The following is a 15,577-nucleotide window of genomic DNA, read 5'->3' as shown; positions in this document are numbered from 1 at the left end:
CTGTGATAGTATCACCCCTTTAGTTTTAATCATGGTATTGGAATCAAACATAAAGGAAAACGTTGAGACGATAAAAGTAAGATGTGATTGTTATTGAATGTGAATGGTAATGATACATTGTACAGTCTCCATATATACTGGAAAAAGAATATTTTCTATATTACTAAAACCACTGTGTGCTGTGTGTATCTACATTAAATGTAAAAGTTTCACACAAAACATCAGATGTGGTATGAAAGTATTTGTATTCAAGATATGCCTGTGAATTGACAACATCAGATTGACTCAGACTCTGACATGTTGGAGGCAAGGTGATGGTGTGATGAATGAAAAGTGGAAGGTCATATTTGAGAGGAAAATGTTGTAATACTAGTGTAGGTTAAATGTTCTGAACTTTTCTCATGAAGAAAGAAGAGTTGTAAGAGGTTTGATGAGGTGTTTAAAATTATAAAAGGAATTGATAGTGTTGATGCATCATCTGTTTTCATAATTAATGGTAAGAATGGGAGATACAAGTATAAACTTTGGCAGGTAGGAGTCATCTTCAGTTTAAAAGTTGTATTTTTCTAACAGGGTAGTTGGCTTTTGGAATGAGATGTTGTGGAAACAATAAATTTAAGAGTAACATGTAAAGATCTAGTTTAAGGCTAATGTGTTTGGAGTTGTTATAATCATAAAGATTCTTCAATATTTGAATAAATAAGGACTGCTACATCCACAAAAAGAAATGTCATGCATATTCCTCATTAATTTTAGTTAAATAAGTTTATAATTTTTAATAAGAGAAACTCATGAAATTCAAAGCCTGTATGTATGTTTGCATAAAATAAACACAAGATTTCTGTTTTGTATAAGGAAAATTTTGAAATTGAGGTACAATTCTAATTCTAATTAACCCTCTTCATATGTATAACCAATAGAAATTGCAAGTTCTTCTGTATATAAATCTTAAGGCATTTAACCCTTTTGTGTTGGGTCACGGGACCAAGTCCATGTCATTGTGTTTCTTGACTTGCATTCAAACTTTTATGAATTTGTGTCAGTAAATTTGGAATCAAGTTGTTGATTAAAGTTGTTTAAGCTTTAATATTATATATGAGTTAATTTAAAAGTAAATATTAAAATAACATACCCAAACACAGATTTTAATAATTCATGTGGTTTGTTGAATACAACACTGTTTAATATTAGACATTTGTAATTAAAAATACTATGTCTATAGCTTTGTAGAAATTAGGAATTTGATTTACCAATATTGACAAGCTAGGGTATAAAATAAGAACCTGATATTTTTTTTATTTTGCTGAGATAGGGCTTATGTACTGAATCAGATGTAGTGGCCCCATTCACCTCTTTCCACTTACTTCAATATATGATGTGAAAAACAATTGACAGCCTTAGCTTAGAATGCCCCCTAGTAGTTTTCTCAGCGATTTTAATCTGTAAAAAAGCTACCATGTTTTTTCGAACCAAGATTTCAAGAAGGTAGGTTGTGTCTTTTGTCTGCTCAAAGTTTCATATTTTGCAAACCTAAATACATGAAATTCTATGGTATCAGTATATTTTTATTGTTTTATGGTTATTCAACTGTATATATAAAAACCTTAAAAATTTTGTTTGATACCTTCCACATGTGAAATTTTAAGTCTCAACCTATGTCAGTGCAAGTTATGTAATATTAGCTATGCATAACTGGAAGGTCAATATAATAAAAAAAAGGTATAAAATATGTAATGTTATGAGACTCAAGCTACATAGACTAAACATTTGAATTTTTGTGTTATAAAATGTAGTCATTCTAGCATGAGAAAAAGCATAATTTATATTTCATAATTTTTTTATGATGGTTATGTGGTTGGTCAGTTGACAGACCTCGCATAATTAAGGTATATAAAGTAACAAAATACAAAGTTTTACTAAAATGTAGTTATGAGGTTTTAGAAATTACACAAATAATATTTGAGATTTTTGGGATGAAGTAGTTTTTTGGTGTTTTTTTTAATCATAACATGAAATCACTTTGAATTCTGACTAGTAATGAAACATACATACATAATGAAACAATATTTTCTTTAACAAATCTTTAGGAAAAAATTTCATTAAAATATCTGATTTTTTATGTACAAAGAATTGTAATCTTTACTAAAGGTTACCAAATTTTATAAAGATACACATGCTGTATTAAACTTTTTAGTGCAAATACTTAATGTGTGCAAATGTGTAGACAAACTTGTGTATATTATACCAAGACTGTTGTGAAAGAGTTAATTTTCCTCTCACTTTTAGTTAGTCAAATTGTGTGGTTTGTGATGATCATACTTAGCTGTATGAACACTATGACCACACCAAAAAAAGAAAAGAAGTACTGTATGAATATTTCAATAAAAAAAATGATAAGAGTGAGAACAAATTCTTTTATACAAAGAACTTATGGAAAATTATTTTCATTCTCAGAAATGTGGTTCAAGTTTATATCATTTTTTGCTTGTATTATGACACTGAAGGCACTTTTTTTTACCAACCAATTGACTCAAAATTAGGTATGTTCCTGTTCTTTTGATGTGTCACAGAAATTTAATGAGGCTAAATTTTGGAATTTCAGAATTGGGTATGCAAATGAACAATGTAGGACAAAACTACTTTACTTGTCATTGGACTGTAGTATAAGGCATTGTAGGCTAGTGTTTGGGTTTGACTTTAACGTCAGTTGTAAATAGATTTATTCTATATCAAAGTATGCAGTTGAGTAAATTACGCAAGTCAGCGACTCAAGGAACTATACAAAAACAGATTGACTCAGAGACTGAAATTCAGTTCACGTACAATACTTTGATACAAATTATTTAATTAATCATCTACATTCAAGTCTGTATTACCAAAAAAGTCTTCAAAAGCTTTTTTATGTTAATAAATCAAATTTTTCTTTCTGAGTGAGTAACTGTACATTTATCTAACCTTTGATAATATTCATTAAATTTCTCATACCAATAAATAGATTATTGGTTAAAACATTATATGAGATTTGCTGACACATAATTTACAAGCTTTTAACATTGCACATTCCACATCAGTTCTTAACTGTGCTTCACCGGTCTGGCAGTACGTCGGTTGGATCTGATGATGCACACTATGAAATGCTGCACCATCTATTTCCTGCTTATGTTGCTATTCTTCTGATTGTTTTTAACCTGATCTGGCAGGAGAATGTTTTTCCTGATGCCTGGCACCAGGCTATTATCCTACCTTTCTCTAAGCCTGAGAAGGATCCTAAGTTTCCTTCAAACTACCGTCCAATTGCTTTGACCTGTCTCTGTAAGACCTTAGAGAGGATGGTTAATGCTTGTCTTGTTTGGTGCCTTGAATCAAACAACCTCCTCTTGCCCACCCAGTGTGGGTTCCAATGACAGCGCTCCATCATGGACCACCTGATTCAACTTAAAACATCAATCAGAGAAGCCTTTCTCAAACAATATCTTGTATCAATATTTATTGACATTGAGAAGGTTTATGATGCAATATGGAGGTATAGCATTTTGCGAGATCTATATATATATATATATATATATATGGGTTACATGGTCATTTGCCCATTTTTATTAAATTTTTAATGGACAGGAGATTCCAAGTTCGACACTTTCCTGTTCTTTTATACAGGAACTTGGAGTCTCTCAAGGCTGTGAGTGTCACCCTTTCAGTACAAAGATTAATGCCATCACTGAACAACTCCCTCTTACTGTTGCAAACAGGCTCTATGTCGACAACTTTCACATTTCATGTTAGTCGTTGAACATGAAGTATATTGAGCAGCAGCTACATACTGCCCTCAATCATTTAATGAAGTAGACCACAGCAAATGGCTTAAACTTCTCCCTCTCTAAAACTGTTTGCATGCACTTTTGCCATCATCAATGACTTCAGCACTGCACATCCTCAGTTCAGAGCTCTTACACAGAGTCTCATGATCCTTCTTTGCACCTATGCCATTTGCAACTGTATTTACTATATGCTTCAAAACTTAGTTCCTTATCAGAGCATCCCACCTGGGGTCGTGTTTTCCTCCTCGGTGTGGATTCCTGTACGTGGTGAGGGGACCTCCCAGGGAAGGTTCTGTTCTATCTGGTTGCCTTCTCTGGGATCTAAACATCCACCCACGTGTTTGCCGTGCGTGGTGACCCGAGAAGGGGAGGAGAGGATCCTGGTAGTTGAGGGTTCCAACCCTAACACACCACTTTGGCCTCGAATTCCTGTAGACGGGTGGCCTTTGGGTGGCCCCCCTTGGGTCAGTCGGCTGGTCCACTTGGGCTAGAGTCAACCAAGTACCAGTGTTGGAAGTTCTCAACGGGTGTTGTGGACATTGTGCCTGATGCTGGTGTTTGGGTATAGTGCTCACGAAACCCTGGCGTTGCTGCATTGTCCTTGCATGACTTTGTAGTGCTCCATAGTGGGTGGGGTCAGTGGGTACCGAAATTTTTTCCTTTTCCTATGGATCCTCCAAAAAATTTAAATAAAATTGTAAAAAAACAGTCAATGGGTAAGCGTCCACGTCTTGAATACTCAGAACAGCAATCTTCAACATCAGTAACACACGTACCTCTTTTTCTTATATTACATTCTCTTTCGGAAAAATCTTTAGGGCAAATGTCCTCTTTTTTTATTCAAAAGGGACTAGAGGGACTTGCTGGCTCTCCAAAGTCAGTAAAGAAACTTTGATCTGGTGACATATTGGTTGAAACATCCACATCCCAACACAGTGAACTCCTCTTGAATTCAAAGGCAATTGGGGATATACCTATTGAGGTTACACCCCATGCTACCTTGATTTCTTCACAAGGAGTTATTGTTGAAAGGATTTGAAGAACGTTCGAGTCAGAGATTCTCGCTGGTCTCTCCACTCAAGGAGTTTCTGCAGTGAGGCATCTCCACTCCCAAAGATGGAGTTACACTGCCAACAAATACCCTCGTTTTAACATTTACTTCACCACGTGCACCTGCCACCATCAAGGCAGGTTATCTCATTTGCAGGGTTCGCCATACATACCAAACCCTCTTGATGTTTCCAATGTCAGAGATTCGCCACTCAAAGACATCTTGTCGTGGTTCCCTGACGTGCTCGTTGTGGAGGCAAGGACCACGATGCCTATGACTGTGACATGAACCCACATTGTGTAAACTGCAATGGTTCTCAACCCTCTTACTTTCATTTTTGCCCAAAATGGTTGGAGGAAAAGAGGTGCAGCGTTTGAAAACGACACATAACATTAGTTATCCTGAGGCTCGAAATTGCTGTCCACAACTCCATCTCGACATATCCTGCTGCACTTCATTCCACAACTACAGTGGGAGTGCAGACAGATCTCTGTGCCTCCAAGAGAATCGTTTTCAAAACAAATGAAAAGCCTTTTGACCTCCGTGGTTAAAAGGTTGATGAATCGACTTCCACACCCATCTCTGTTCCTCCCATACCTTCCAACAAACCTCAAGATCCACGTTTTTCAGTTTCAAATACAGGCATTTCTTCTGATACATCTTTTTCTCCCACCACAAGAGACAAAACAATTATTCGTTCGCGTCCTCAGTCACTGGATTGCCCTTCCAATAACAAAAACCTGCCCACCCGACACAGAGCAGGATCCATGCAGGTTGATAGACCTCCTCCCACTAAAGACAGTAAAGAAAAAAGACGTGGTCGTAAACCGAAGGGTTCTCCAGCCACTTCACGTACCCGTTTTTAAAAATGGCCACCTTGATACAATGGAACTGTCGAGGTTTACGTTCTAATCTGGATGATATCAAAACGCTGATTGCTTCCTACCATCCTGTTTGTCTTTCTTTACAAGAAACATTTCTCAAAACTACTGTCTCCATTCGGCAGTTTTCTCTGTACAGAAATGACAGGTTGTGTGATGGTCGAGTACATGGAGGGGTGGCACTGTTGGTTGATCGACACATGCCCACCCTGTCTTTGTCACTCAACACACCCTTGGAGGCTGTAGCCATCCGTGTTTCCTTGGGTCATACCATCACTGTTTGTTCTCTGTACCTGTCCCCTGGAGAGACATGTGATCAATCAGATCTTGATGCTCTCGTTGAACAGTTGCCATCTTTATTTCTAATCCTAGGGGATTTTAATGGACATCGTCCCCTCTGGGGAAGTGCTATTATTGATGGGAGGGGCCGATCTGTAGAGCGGATGCTCTCTGATCACAATCTTTCTCTTTTCAATACTGGTTTTTCCACTTACTTTCATGCACCTAGTCAGTCCTTTACCGCTATTGATCTCTCAGTTTGCTCCCCTTCATTATTCTCCCATTTTTCATGGAGGGTTGACAGTAATCCACTAGGCAGTGATCATTTGCCGATCCTTTTGAGAGAGACTGGCCGTGGTCGATGCCACCCTACCCGCGTGTCCCGGTGGAAGCTGGATCAGGCAGACTGGTCCACTTTCACTGCTTTTGCAGAACTTGATCCTGCCATCGTAAACCAGCCATCAATAGACGACTGTGTAGCAGCGGTAACTGACTGTATTACACATGCTGCTGCTCAGTGTATTCCTAAAACCTCGACACGTTTTCCACGATATCCTCGTCCGTGTCGGAATCCTGCTTGCCACTTAGAACGGAAGGCTCAAAAGCGGGTCTGGGATACTTTTCGTAGATACCCCACACTTTCAAACCGGGTTGCTTTCCAACGGGCTCGTGCACATGCTAGGTGGGTATGACGTCAAAGCCAGAAGGAATCTTGGATTAAGTTCACAACCAGCATATCTTCTACCACCAGTTCCAAGATCACATGGGACAGGATTCGAAATGTTAATGGGCACTACAATTCTGTCCCTTTCTCGATCTTACTCTCTGATGGTCAGGAGGTGACTGATGTTCGGAACATCGCTAACACTCTATGTGAAAGCTTTTGCCTGGTATCTAGCACTTCTGCTTGTTCCTCCACCTTCCTGGCCATCAGGACTTGGGCAGAGCGATCACCTCTTTCCTTTCGAACTGACTGTTTCTTTGACTATAATTGTCCCTTTACCCTGGTGGATCTAAAAATGGCCCTTCATCGGTCTGCCAATACGTCTGTTGGACCTGATGATATTCATTATGACATGCTGCACCATCTATCTCCTGCTTCTCTTGATGTCCTTCTGATTGTTTTCATCTGGATCTGGCAGGAGAATGTTTTTCCTGATGCCTGGCTCCAGGCTATTATTTTACCTTTCTCTAAGCCAGGGAAAGATCCCAAGATTCCTTCAAACTACCATCTAATTGCTTTGACGAGCTGTCTCTGTAAGACATTAGAAAGGATGGTTAATGCTCGTCTTGTTTGGTTCCTTGAATCAAACAACCTCCTCTCGCCCACCCAGTGTGGGTTCCGTCGACAGCACTCCACCACAGACCACCTAATTCGTCTTGAAACATCTATCAGAGAAGCCTTACTCAACCGCCAACATCTTGTATCAATATTCTTTGACATAGAGAAGGTTTACGACACAACATGGAGGTATGGCGTTTTGCGAGATCTCCATACATATGGGTTACGTGGCCATCTACCCATGTTTATTAAAAAATTTTTAATGGACAGGAGATTCCAAGTTCATGTGGGTTCAACATTTTCCCGTTCTTTTGTACAGGAACTTGGAGTCCCTCAAGGCTGTTTTGAGTGTTGCACTCTTCAGTATAAAGATAAATGCCATCACTGAACAACTCCCTCTCACTGTTGCGAATGGGCTGTATGTCGACGACTTTCACATCTCATGTTAGTTGTCAAACATGAGATATATTGAGCGGCAACTACAAACCGCCCTCAATTGTGTACGGATGTGGACTCTGGCGAACGGCTTTAATTTCGCTTTCTCCAAAACTGTATGCATGCACTTTTGCCGTCGACGGGTTATTCACCCTGATCCTGAACTTCATATCGGTGAAGTTTTGCTGCCAGTGGTCCCAGAGACCAAGTTCTTGGGGCTTATCTTTGATCGTAAACTGACCTTTATACCACACTTAAAGCAGCTTCGGGTCAAATGCACAAGAGCACTGAACATCCTCTGTGTTCTCCCTTCTACCAGTTCGGGGGCAGATCGCTGTTCAATGTTAAAGGTATATCGTGCTCTTATTAGATCTATACTCGATTATGGATCAATGGTCTATGGCTCTGCCAGACCCTCGGCCTTAAAGATGCTGGACCCCATTCATCACCAAGGACTTGACTCTGCACTGGGGCTTTCCGTACCTCTCCAGTTCAAAGTATATACATTGAATCTCATGAACCTTCTCTACACCTTCACCGTTTGCAACTATCTTTACAATATACTTCGAAACTTCATTCCTTACCAAATCATTCCACCTGGAAATGTGTTTTCCTTCCTTGGTGGGCAGTACTTTTTCAGAACAGACGATCTGTCATTGCTCCGTTTGGCCTTCGCATCCGGGCGCAATTGGATGAATTGGGTCTGTCCTTGGATAACATTGCAGATTCCACAGGTCGGCCCATCCCACCACGGATTATTACAGCCCCCAAATGTGACCTTTTTTTCAGTCACCTAAAAAAGGCATATACTCCAGATTGGAAGTACCGTCTTTTATTCAATGAATATCTTTCAAACAATCATTCAGTTCCCATTTATGCAGATGGTTCCAAATCAGGTAATTCAGTGAGCTCTGCTATGGTTTGCTATGGGTCAGTAGTTGCATGCAGAATCCCTTCTACAGCTTCTGTGTTCACTGCTGAACTGTATGCCATATCTCTTGCCCTGGATCATATTGCAGCTGAGCAGTACTCCAACTGCACTATTTATACTGATTTGCTTAGTTCTATACTTGCCTTGGAATCGCTACAAGTTAGCTCACATCCTATTCTTGCTGATATTCGAAACCGACTGGCCCATTTCTCATTAGCAGCTACTTCAATCCAGTTTTTCTGGATACCAGGCCATGTTGGTATTCGTGGGAACGAGCTTGCAGACATTGCAGCTAAATATGTCTGCTTCAGCACCATCACTCCTATGCCTACTCCATACATGGACTATGGTGTTGTCTTCAAGGCTCGGCTCCGTGCCAGCTGGCAGTCCACTTGGAGTGAGCAACGCGACAACAAACTCTTTCAAATCAAACCCAAAATTGGACTTTGGCCATCTAGCTTCCGTAAAGTTCGGAAGGAGGAAGTTGTTCTCACTAGGCTACACATTGGTCACAGTTTTTTAACTCATTATTTTCTTTTATCTGGAACTGATGCACCAATGTGTAGTTTGTGTAACACTCAAATCACTATCAGCCACATTTTACTTTCTTGCCATTGTTACAATTCTCAACGATGGCAATATTTTAAACATATTTTTTCCCAGGGTCAGTCTGTAACATTGGACAGAGTTATTGGTGATGGTGACTGTCCACCTTGATAATGTTTTTAATTTTTTAATGGGCATTAATCTTGTTAATCTCATTTAAGTGTTGCATATTTATTCATTACACCTTTTTAATTGTGGTTCCTTTTTTACAGTTTTAATCTCTCTCATTCAATTTAACTTTGGACAATGGCCAGAACATTAAATAACTCGACACCAGGACTGGAAAGGCCAACTTCAGGTGACTAACGCTACTGTTTGAACTATCCGTTTGAACTACTCGTTAGTCGTCCTGGCAAGTTGTTATTATACTTTTGCTGCATATCATTTCACGCTTTTACTACTTTACTTTTTAGTACTGGCCATATTGACTCATAACCCGGAACCAGGACTGGAAAGACCAACTTCAGGTGACTGACGGTGGTTTTTATTCTTACCTGTTAGTCTTCCTGGTGGGTTATGATCATTACCATTCTGCTACAGGTAGTCCTTTACAACTTTGTTGACTGGATGTCAACATTGGTTTTTACGCCATTTTCTGTTTTAATTGCCGTTTTGCTTTTATCTTCAATTACTTTTACAAATTTTACTCCATTTACTTGACTTTTATCTTTTTACTGGACATTTGGCTACTCATTATTACGATTTTGGGAGTGTCTTTTAAAACTTTTATTCTTTTATATTTTGATAATAGCTGCTATGACACATAACCCAGAACCAGGACTGGAAAGGCCAACTTCAGGTGATTGGCGGTGGTTCTTGAACTTACCTGCCAGTCTTCCTGGCGGGTTATAATCATTACCATTTTGCTAGAGTAAATATTTTACAACTTTGAAGACTGGATGTCACCATTGGTTTTTACACCATTTTCTGTTTTAATTGCTTTTTTGTTTTTACCTTCATTTACTTTTACAAATGTTACTCCATTTACTTGACTTTATTTTTTTACTAGACATTTGACTACTCATTGTTACAATTTTGCTATGTATCTTTTAAAACTTCTATTCTTTTACATTTTGATACTGGTTGCTATGACACATAACCAACCAGGACTGGAAAGACCAACTTCAGGTGACTGACTGTGATTCTTGAACTTACCTGTTAGTCTTCCTGGCGGGTTATGATCATTACCTTTTTGCTAGAGTAAATACCTTACAACTTCTTATACTCTGCCTTCTATCTTAACATTGTAGACAAGGTGTGAACATTGGTTTTATACTTTTTTGTTTTACCTTCATTTCCATTTATGTCTATTACTACATTTATTTATTTATTTTTATTTTTTTTTACATTTTTATCGAATGTCTGGCGCAGATAGCCTCGCTGCTTTGTGCCATAAAACACTAAATCAATCAATCTTTCAATCCTTCTTGGTGGGCCATACTTTTTCAGAACAGAAGATCTGCCATTGCTCCTTTTGGCCTTCATATTCGGGTGCAGTTGGATGAATTGGGTCTGCCCTTGGATAACATTGCTGCATCCACTGGTCAGCCCATCCCAGAGAAAATATATGAAAATGTAAATATTTATCATGAAACTTAATATTCATTTTGGAGATAGTAAAGGTTATGTAAATGAAATATGAAATAAGTATTTTTGTTTTTGTGAAAATCATCTTTCACTTAGGCTGACTCAGTAAAGACTTCCTAAATTCATAGACAAATCTGTAGTAGAAATCTTTATTAAAGAATCTGATTTGTGTACAACAGATTTGTAATTGTAATTATGAGCTCACCAAATTTTGTAAAACTATTTTTTGTTATTGCAGAATAGTGGTAAACTATTATTATTACAGCTTCACATATGTGAGACTAGTCAGTTTGACTCCATGGTCTCAGGAGGAGCATATTTTCTATATCAATGTTATTGAAATTCTTGGCTTGTCATCAGAAGTGTTCCTTTTTCCTACCTCATCTTTCATGATCCATTCTGACAACACTCGGGTGTTTCCCATATCAGTTATCAAAGTGGAAATTTACTCCAGAGACCTTTGTTTCTGCATGTTGAACTGTCTGCTTTGAGTTTACACACAGTAGGTTCATGAAACTGTTTCTCCTGTCCTGAGGGTTTTGAAATATGTGTTAGATTGTTTGACCAGATAGGATTCTTTCAACAGAGTGGTTAGTTTATCGTAAAGTTTTTTTATTGGACCTTTTTCCACTTTGGCATGCCAGTAATCCATGCCTTTCTGAGTCCTCTCAGTCCCAAACTTACTCTCTCTTGGTTGCAGATAGCTAATCTGCTGGCTGTGGCAATGTATGCTCTCGGTCAGAACTGGCCTCGTTTCTTTCTGTATGTGTATCCTCTTCTTTTCTCATTACTTTGCATGTTTTGATTTTATGACACTCCATATCAGGTTCTGTTGGTAGCCTCTTTTTAGTGTGCACTATCTTGGTTTCCTTTTCTCTACTGACAGACTTCTAGGGCACTTCTGCCTCATTTCCATTCACTCTTCTACAATCTGGAGTGCCAATCCTTTAATCTTCACATTTGGGATTTGTGAAGTCCTTTGCATTTTGGTCAGATTCTTCATACCATGTAGCCTTTCCTTTATCCAGTTCACATTGATCTTTCATTCTCTTTGTCTCTGAATGAAATTGGAGCATTTCTTTGACACTAGTTCATCTGCCACTTTGTTCCAATGGGTCCTCCTATTGTTTCTTACTTTTTAGCCTTCCTTACCTGGTGGTACATTAAAACATTGTTCCTATAATAGCAGGCTATAAGATAACCTTGTTGACTACCTTTTTACTTTTTTTTAGGGTCATATCTTTTTTTTTGTCCTGTTTTTTCTATTTTGTGTGCATTTTTCCTTGTTCATCACCCCTCTCACCCATTCTTTTCCTGACTGAAACCTAACTGGTCTTTCAGGCTCTTATCCAGCCCTCATTTTAACAAATAGCCACTTGATCATTATACTATCTCTCTCCATCTTCCACTTGCTTTTAGTTGCCACATTTCTCAGCTTTATGCAAGAGATACAAAATGTACTTTAATGTTGAGTTTGAACAGTCAGTTACTACTTGATTTGCACAGCTCCATTTTGAGATTTCTTCAGTAATTCATTCTTGCCATTGGGCTCATGTTCTTCCAAAAATAAAAGTCTTTTCATCCTCTGCACATAATAGATGGATTCATGAGCATGTCTGGATCATATATTCCTTCCTGCATGAACATGTTCACAGGCTGTATCATATCATATCTTATCAAATCCATTACTTGACTCTCTCTCTCTCTCTCTCTCTCTCTCTCTCTCTCTGGTTTCACACTTTTAACAGACCCTTTGAGATCCTACAGGCTGGAATGTTGACTATGCCTAAAAATCATCTCTTAGTTTTGTCTGCATCACATTATTGCCTACCTCCAGTCTACTCATTGTCTTTGGATAAGTGCTTCCTTTACTTTCCCCTTTCTACTATTATGATATTTATTTCTTGGAATTCTGAGTTGGGTTTGTCAGGCTCTGAGCTTCTTCAGGTTAAGGAGAAAGACCTGTCCTGTTGGATATTGCTTGCCTGCCTTTTGTAATTCTAGTGGCTGTTACGTGACTGTAACTTTCAAGTTTTGTATCTGAGCCCATAATTATGAGTTGAATTTGCTGCATTTTGTGCTTCATCAGGTTGGCGTGAGGGTTTATTTACTTAGGTGTTACTTACCTTCTCTTCTTAATTTTATTAGCATGACATGAAACATCCTGTGACTTTCAGAGTGGGTTTATATCATATTTGTATTATACCCCTGTATCATATTGCAGAACTTAGACTTAGCTTTGAGTCTACAGCCCTATAATTCCAATAATGATACTTGAAACCTCATATGTACAATTGGAGTCTGGACAAATCTCATGATAATGAGAGATAAATTCTCTGTAGTTAATTAGCCTTTTCTATTTACATCTAGATCTCACTTTTTGTGGATGAAGAGCATACCACTTCCAGAAGTGGTGTTGAACCCCCACTTGAGTGCTTTATAATATCTCAAAACTGCACACCAGTTTTTCTGAGCAGATACTATTTGTGTGAATTTTTACATTGCTGACCCCTCCATCTGGTCAGTGTGGATTCTAGCTAATGTATGAAGGGAGATAAGTGGGTTTCAGAAGTTTACATTTACCTATAACAAAAATGTATTTTTAACAGCACATACCTCCTTTTACACTGTTCTGCATTCTTCTCCATGAAAGCTGGTGCTTGGGTCTGATAATTTTGTCAGTCTAGAAAAAAAAAAGGAATAAGAAACTTGCAATAAAAGTAGTTATTTTAACTTTTTATATTCTTTATTGTACATGTTTTTAAGCAAATTTGCTGTTATGATATTTATTATAATACTGATTTTAAAACCTTGCAGGAGAAGCTCTTGGAGCAATAGGTTCACCAGAAGTCTTAGACACTCTAAAAGAGTACAGCAATGATCCTGTTGTTGAAGTAAGGTTAAAATAAGTATTTAGTTCAGTAACTTATCTGACTTTTGTTTTTTTAAATCATGCTATGTATTATACATTTTGAACTTTTGTTGTGTAAACTATTAACATAGATCTTGTTGACTTTCTCAAATGTTGTTCATAATATTTAAAGATAAAATGAACCTATTAATTTAATTGAAAATTACAAGCATTGCATAAAGCAAAGATAATTGTAACTTAGAGTACTTTAGGAAAACAAAGCAAAATTATAAAAAAAATTATTATTAATTACTCCTCTCTCTTGCCATTAAGTTTTATGTAAATCAGGCTTTCTGGTAATCTTTTATGTAGTTGTAAAAACAAATGATTTGTCATTTAGCTTACATTTGCTAGTGATGGCTTTACATTTCTAGACTTGATGTTTCACGTCATCAGGGTTATCATGAACAGTAACTGCAACTGTTGCCTTGTTTAACAGAGGAGAGCTGATTTCTTCAAGCTCATTCCATTGGTCATGGTTTCACTACATAGCAGATAGGGACAATGAAAATTTCATTAATCTATTCATGTTCGTCACTAATTATATGACAAAGCATTTTGCTACTTTGAACCCATCTGGGGAGACATTTTTCTCAGTAACTATTCTCTTTATCTCCAGGGAAGGTGTTCTACATTGAAGGATTCTTATCTTTTCAGATATCCCATTCATGCATCATTTGGTGTGACTTGAACAAACCAGACAGCTCATCTGGTGATATATACCAACAGGGAATGTGGGACTCACTCTTGCATCCTTTGCTTGCTGATGTCTGTTAACTTCTTTAGCTACATTCACATTACATTTTTCTCAGAGAAACTGCTTCCTCAAGTGATATTAATAGAATCAAAAGATAGCTACATCTCCATGTGTAGTAGATGGTGAACTGCATTGTACAGATATTCAAACAACTGTATTAATGATTTTAAAGTAGTTACATGCTTTGCAGTTAACACTTTTAAACACTTGTAGTCAGTTTACAAAAATTTGCTGTGAGTGGCTTGCTTCTGTTTGTTCATTAATTCTCCTGAAACATTTAAATGTCTCCTTTGAAGTCTACTTATTGTTCAAAAACAACTTGGAATTTTTAAATTTTGTAATTCACTTCAGAATAATAACTAAGATAGGTTTGTTGACCACTCTTTTTAGCATAGACTGAATGATCAGACATTTGCATTTCAAATAATATGACTGATTATTAATATCTGGTTTGACTAAAAATGAACTGATTGGCATATTAGTGGTTTTAGTTCAACAAATTATCATATTTGTATTATAAGTTCCAATTATTCATTAAAGTTTTGTTCAATATAGATAAAACAGATCATTCAGTGATGTTTCAAATTTATTCATTATATAAGTTAAATCATTTCAAAATATAAACTACAGTTAACCTAACTCTATTTGTAAAATGATTACTTTTTTTCTATGTGGTAAAGCTTTAGGGTTAATAATAAGTTATAAACAGTTAATTTCAGGGTTAAAAATGTGCTTTTTTTACAAATCATATAGTGTATGAAAAACGTATCTTTGTTATGCAAAAAAAAAAGGATATTAGAGACTGATATCAAACCTTTTCCATCACATTTGTTATTTAGGTCATTACCTCTGGCTGAATTGAGCCTCCAAGTGGGCTTTTTTTCCGAGATAGATTGGTTACATGTCCATATTTTAGCTTTTACCTCATGGATATTATCTTCATCTGATATTTTATACTAAACTTTTTTCTGGACACTTCAGCTGTCTTCTTTATGAATTACTTTATACAGCTGGTTTCTTCCCATTTTGAGTTATTTAGATA

At 37.2% G+C, this 15,577-nt stretch overlaps 1 protein-coding gene across 1 annotated transcript in view; it reads left to right on the top strand.

Annotated features, from left to right (window-relative positions):
* nero (deoxyhypusine hydroxylase nero) overlaps nt 1–15,577 on the top strand; it is a 29,092-nt gene that overhangs the window by 2,079 nt on the left and 11,436 nt on the right. The window contains exon 2 of the mRNA XM_076453627.1: nt 13,685–13,761. Coding sequence (XP_076309742.1) covers nt 13,685–13,761 — 77 coding nt within the window. The remainder of the gene's footprint in view (nt 1–13,684; nt 13,762–15,577) is intronic.

The sequence above is a fragment of the Tachypleus tridentatus genome, chromosome 1 (genome assembly GCF_004210375.1).
Source record: "Tachypleus tridentatus isolate NWPU-2018 chromosome 1, ASM421037v1, whole genome shotgun sequence".
Classification (NCBI taxonomy): Eukaryota; Metazoa; Arthropoda; class Merostomata; order Xiphosura; family Limulidae; genus Tachypleus; species Tachypleus tridentatus.
The sequence above is the reverse complement of the archived record's forward strand: the minus strand, read 5'-3'. Positions and strand labels throughout refer to the sequence as shown.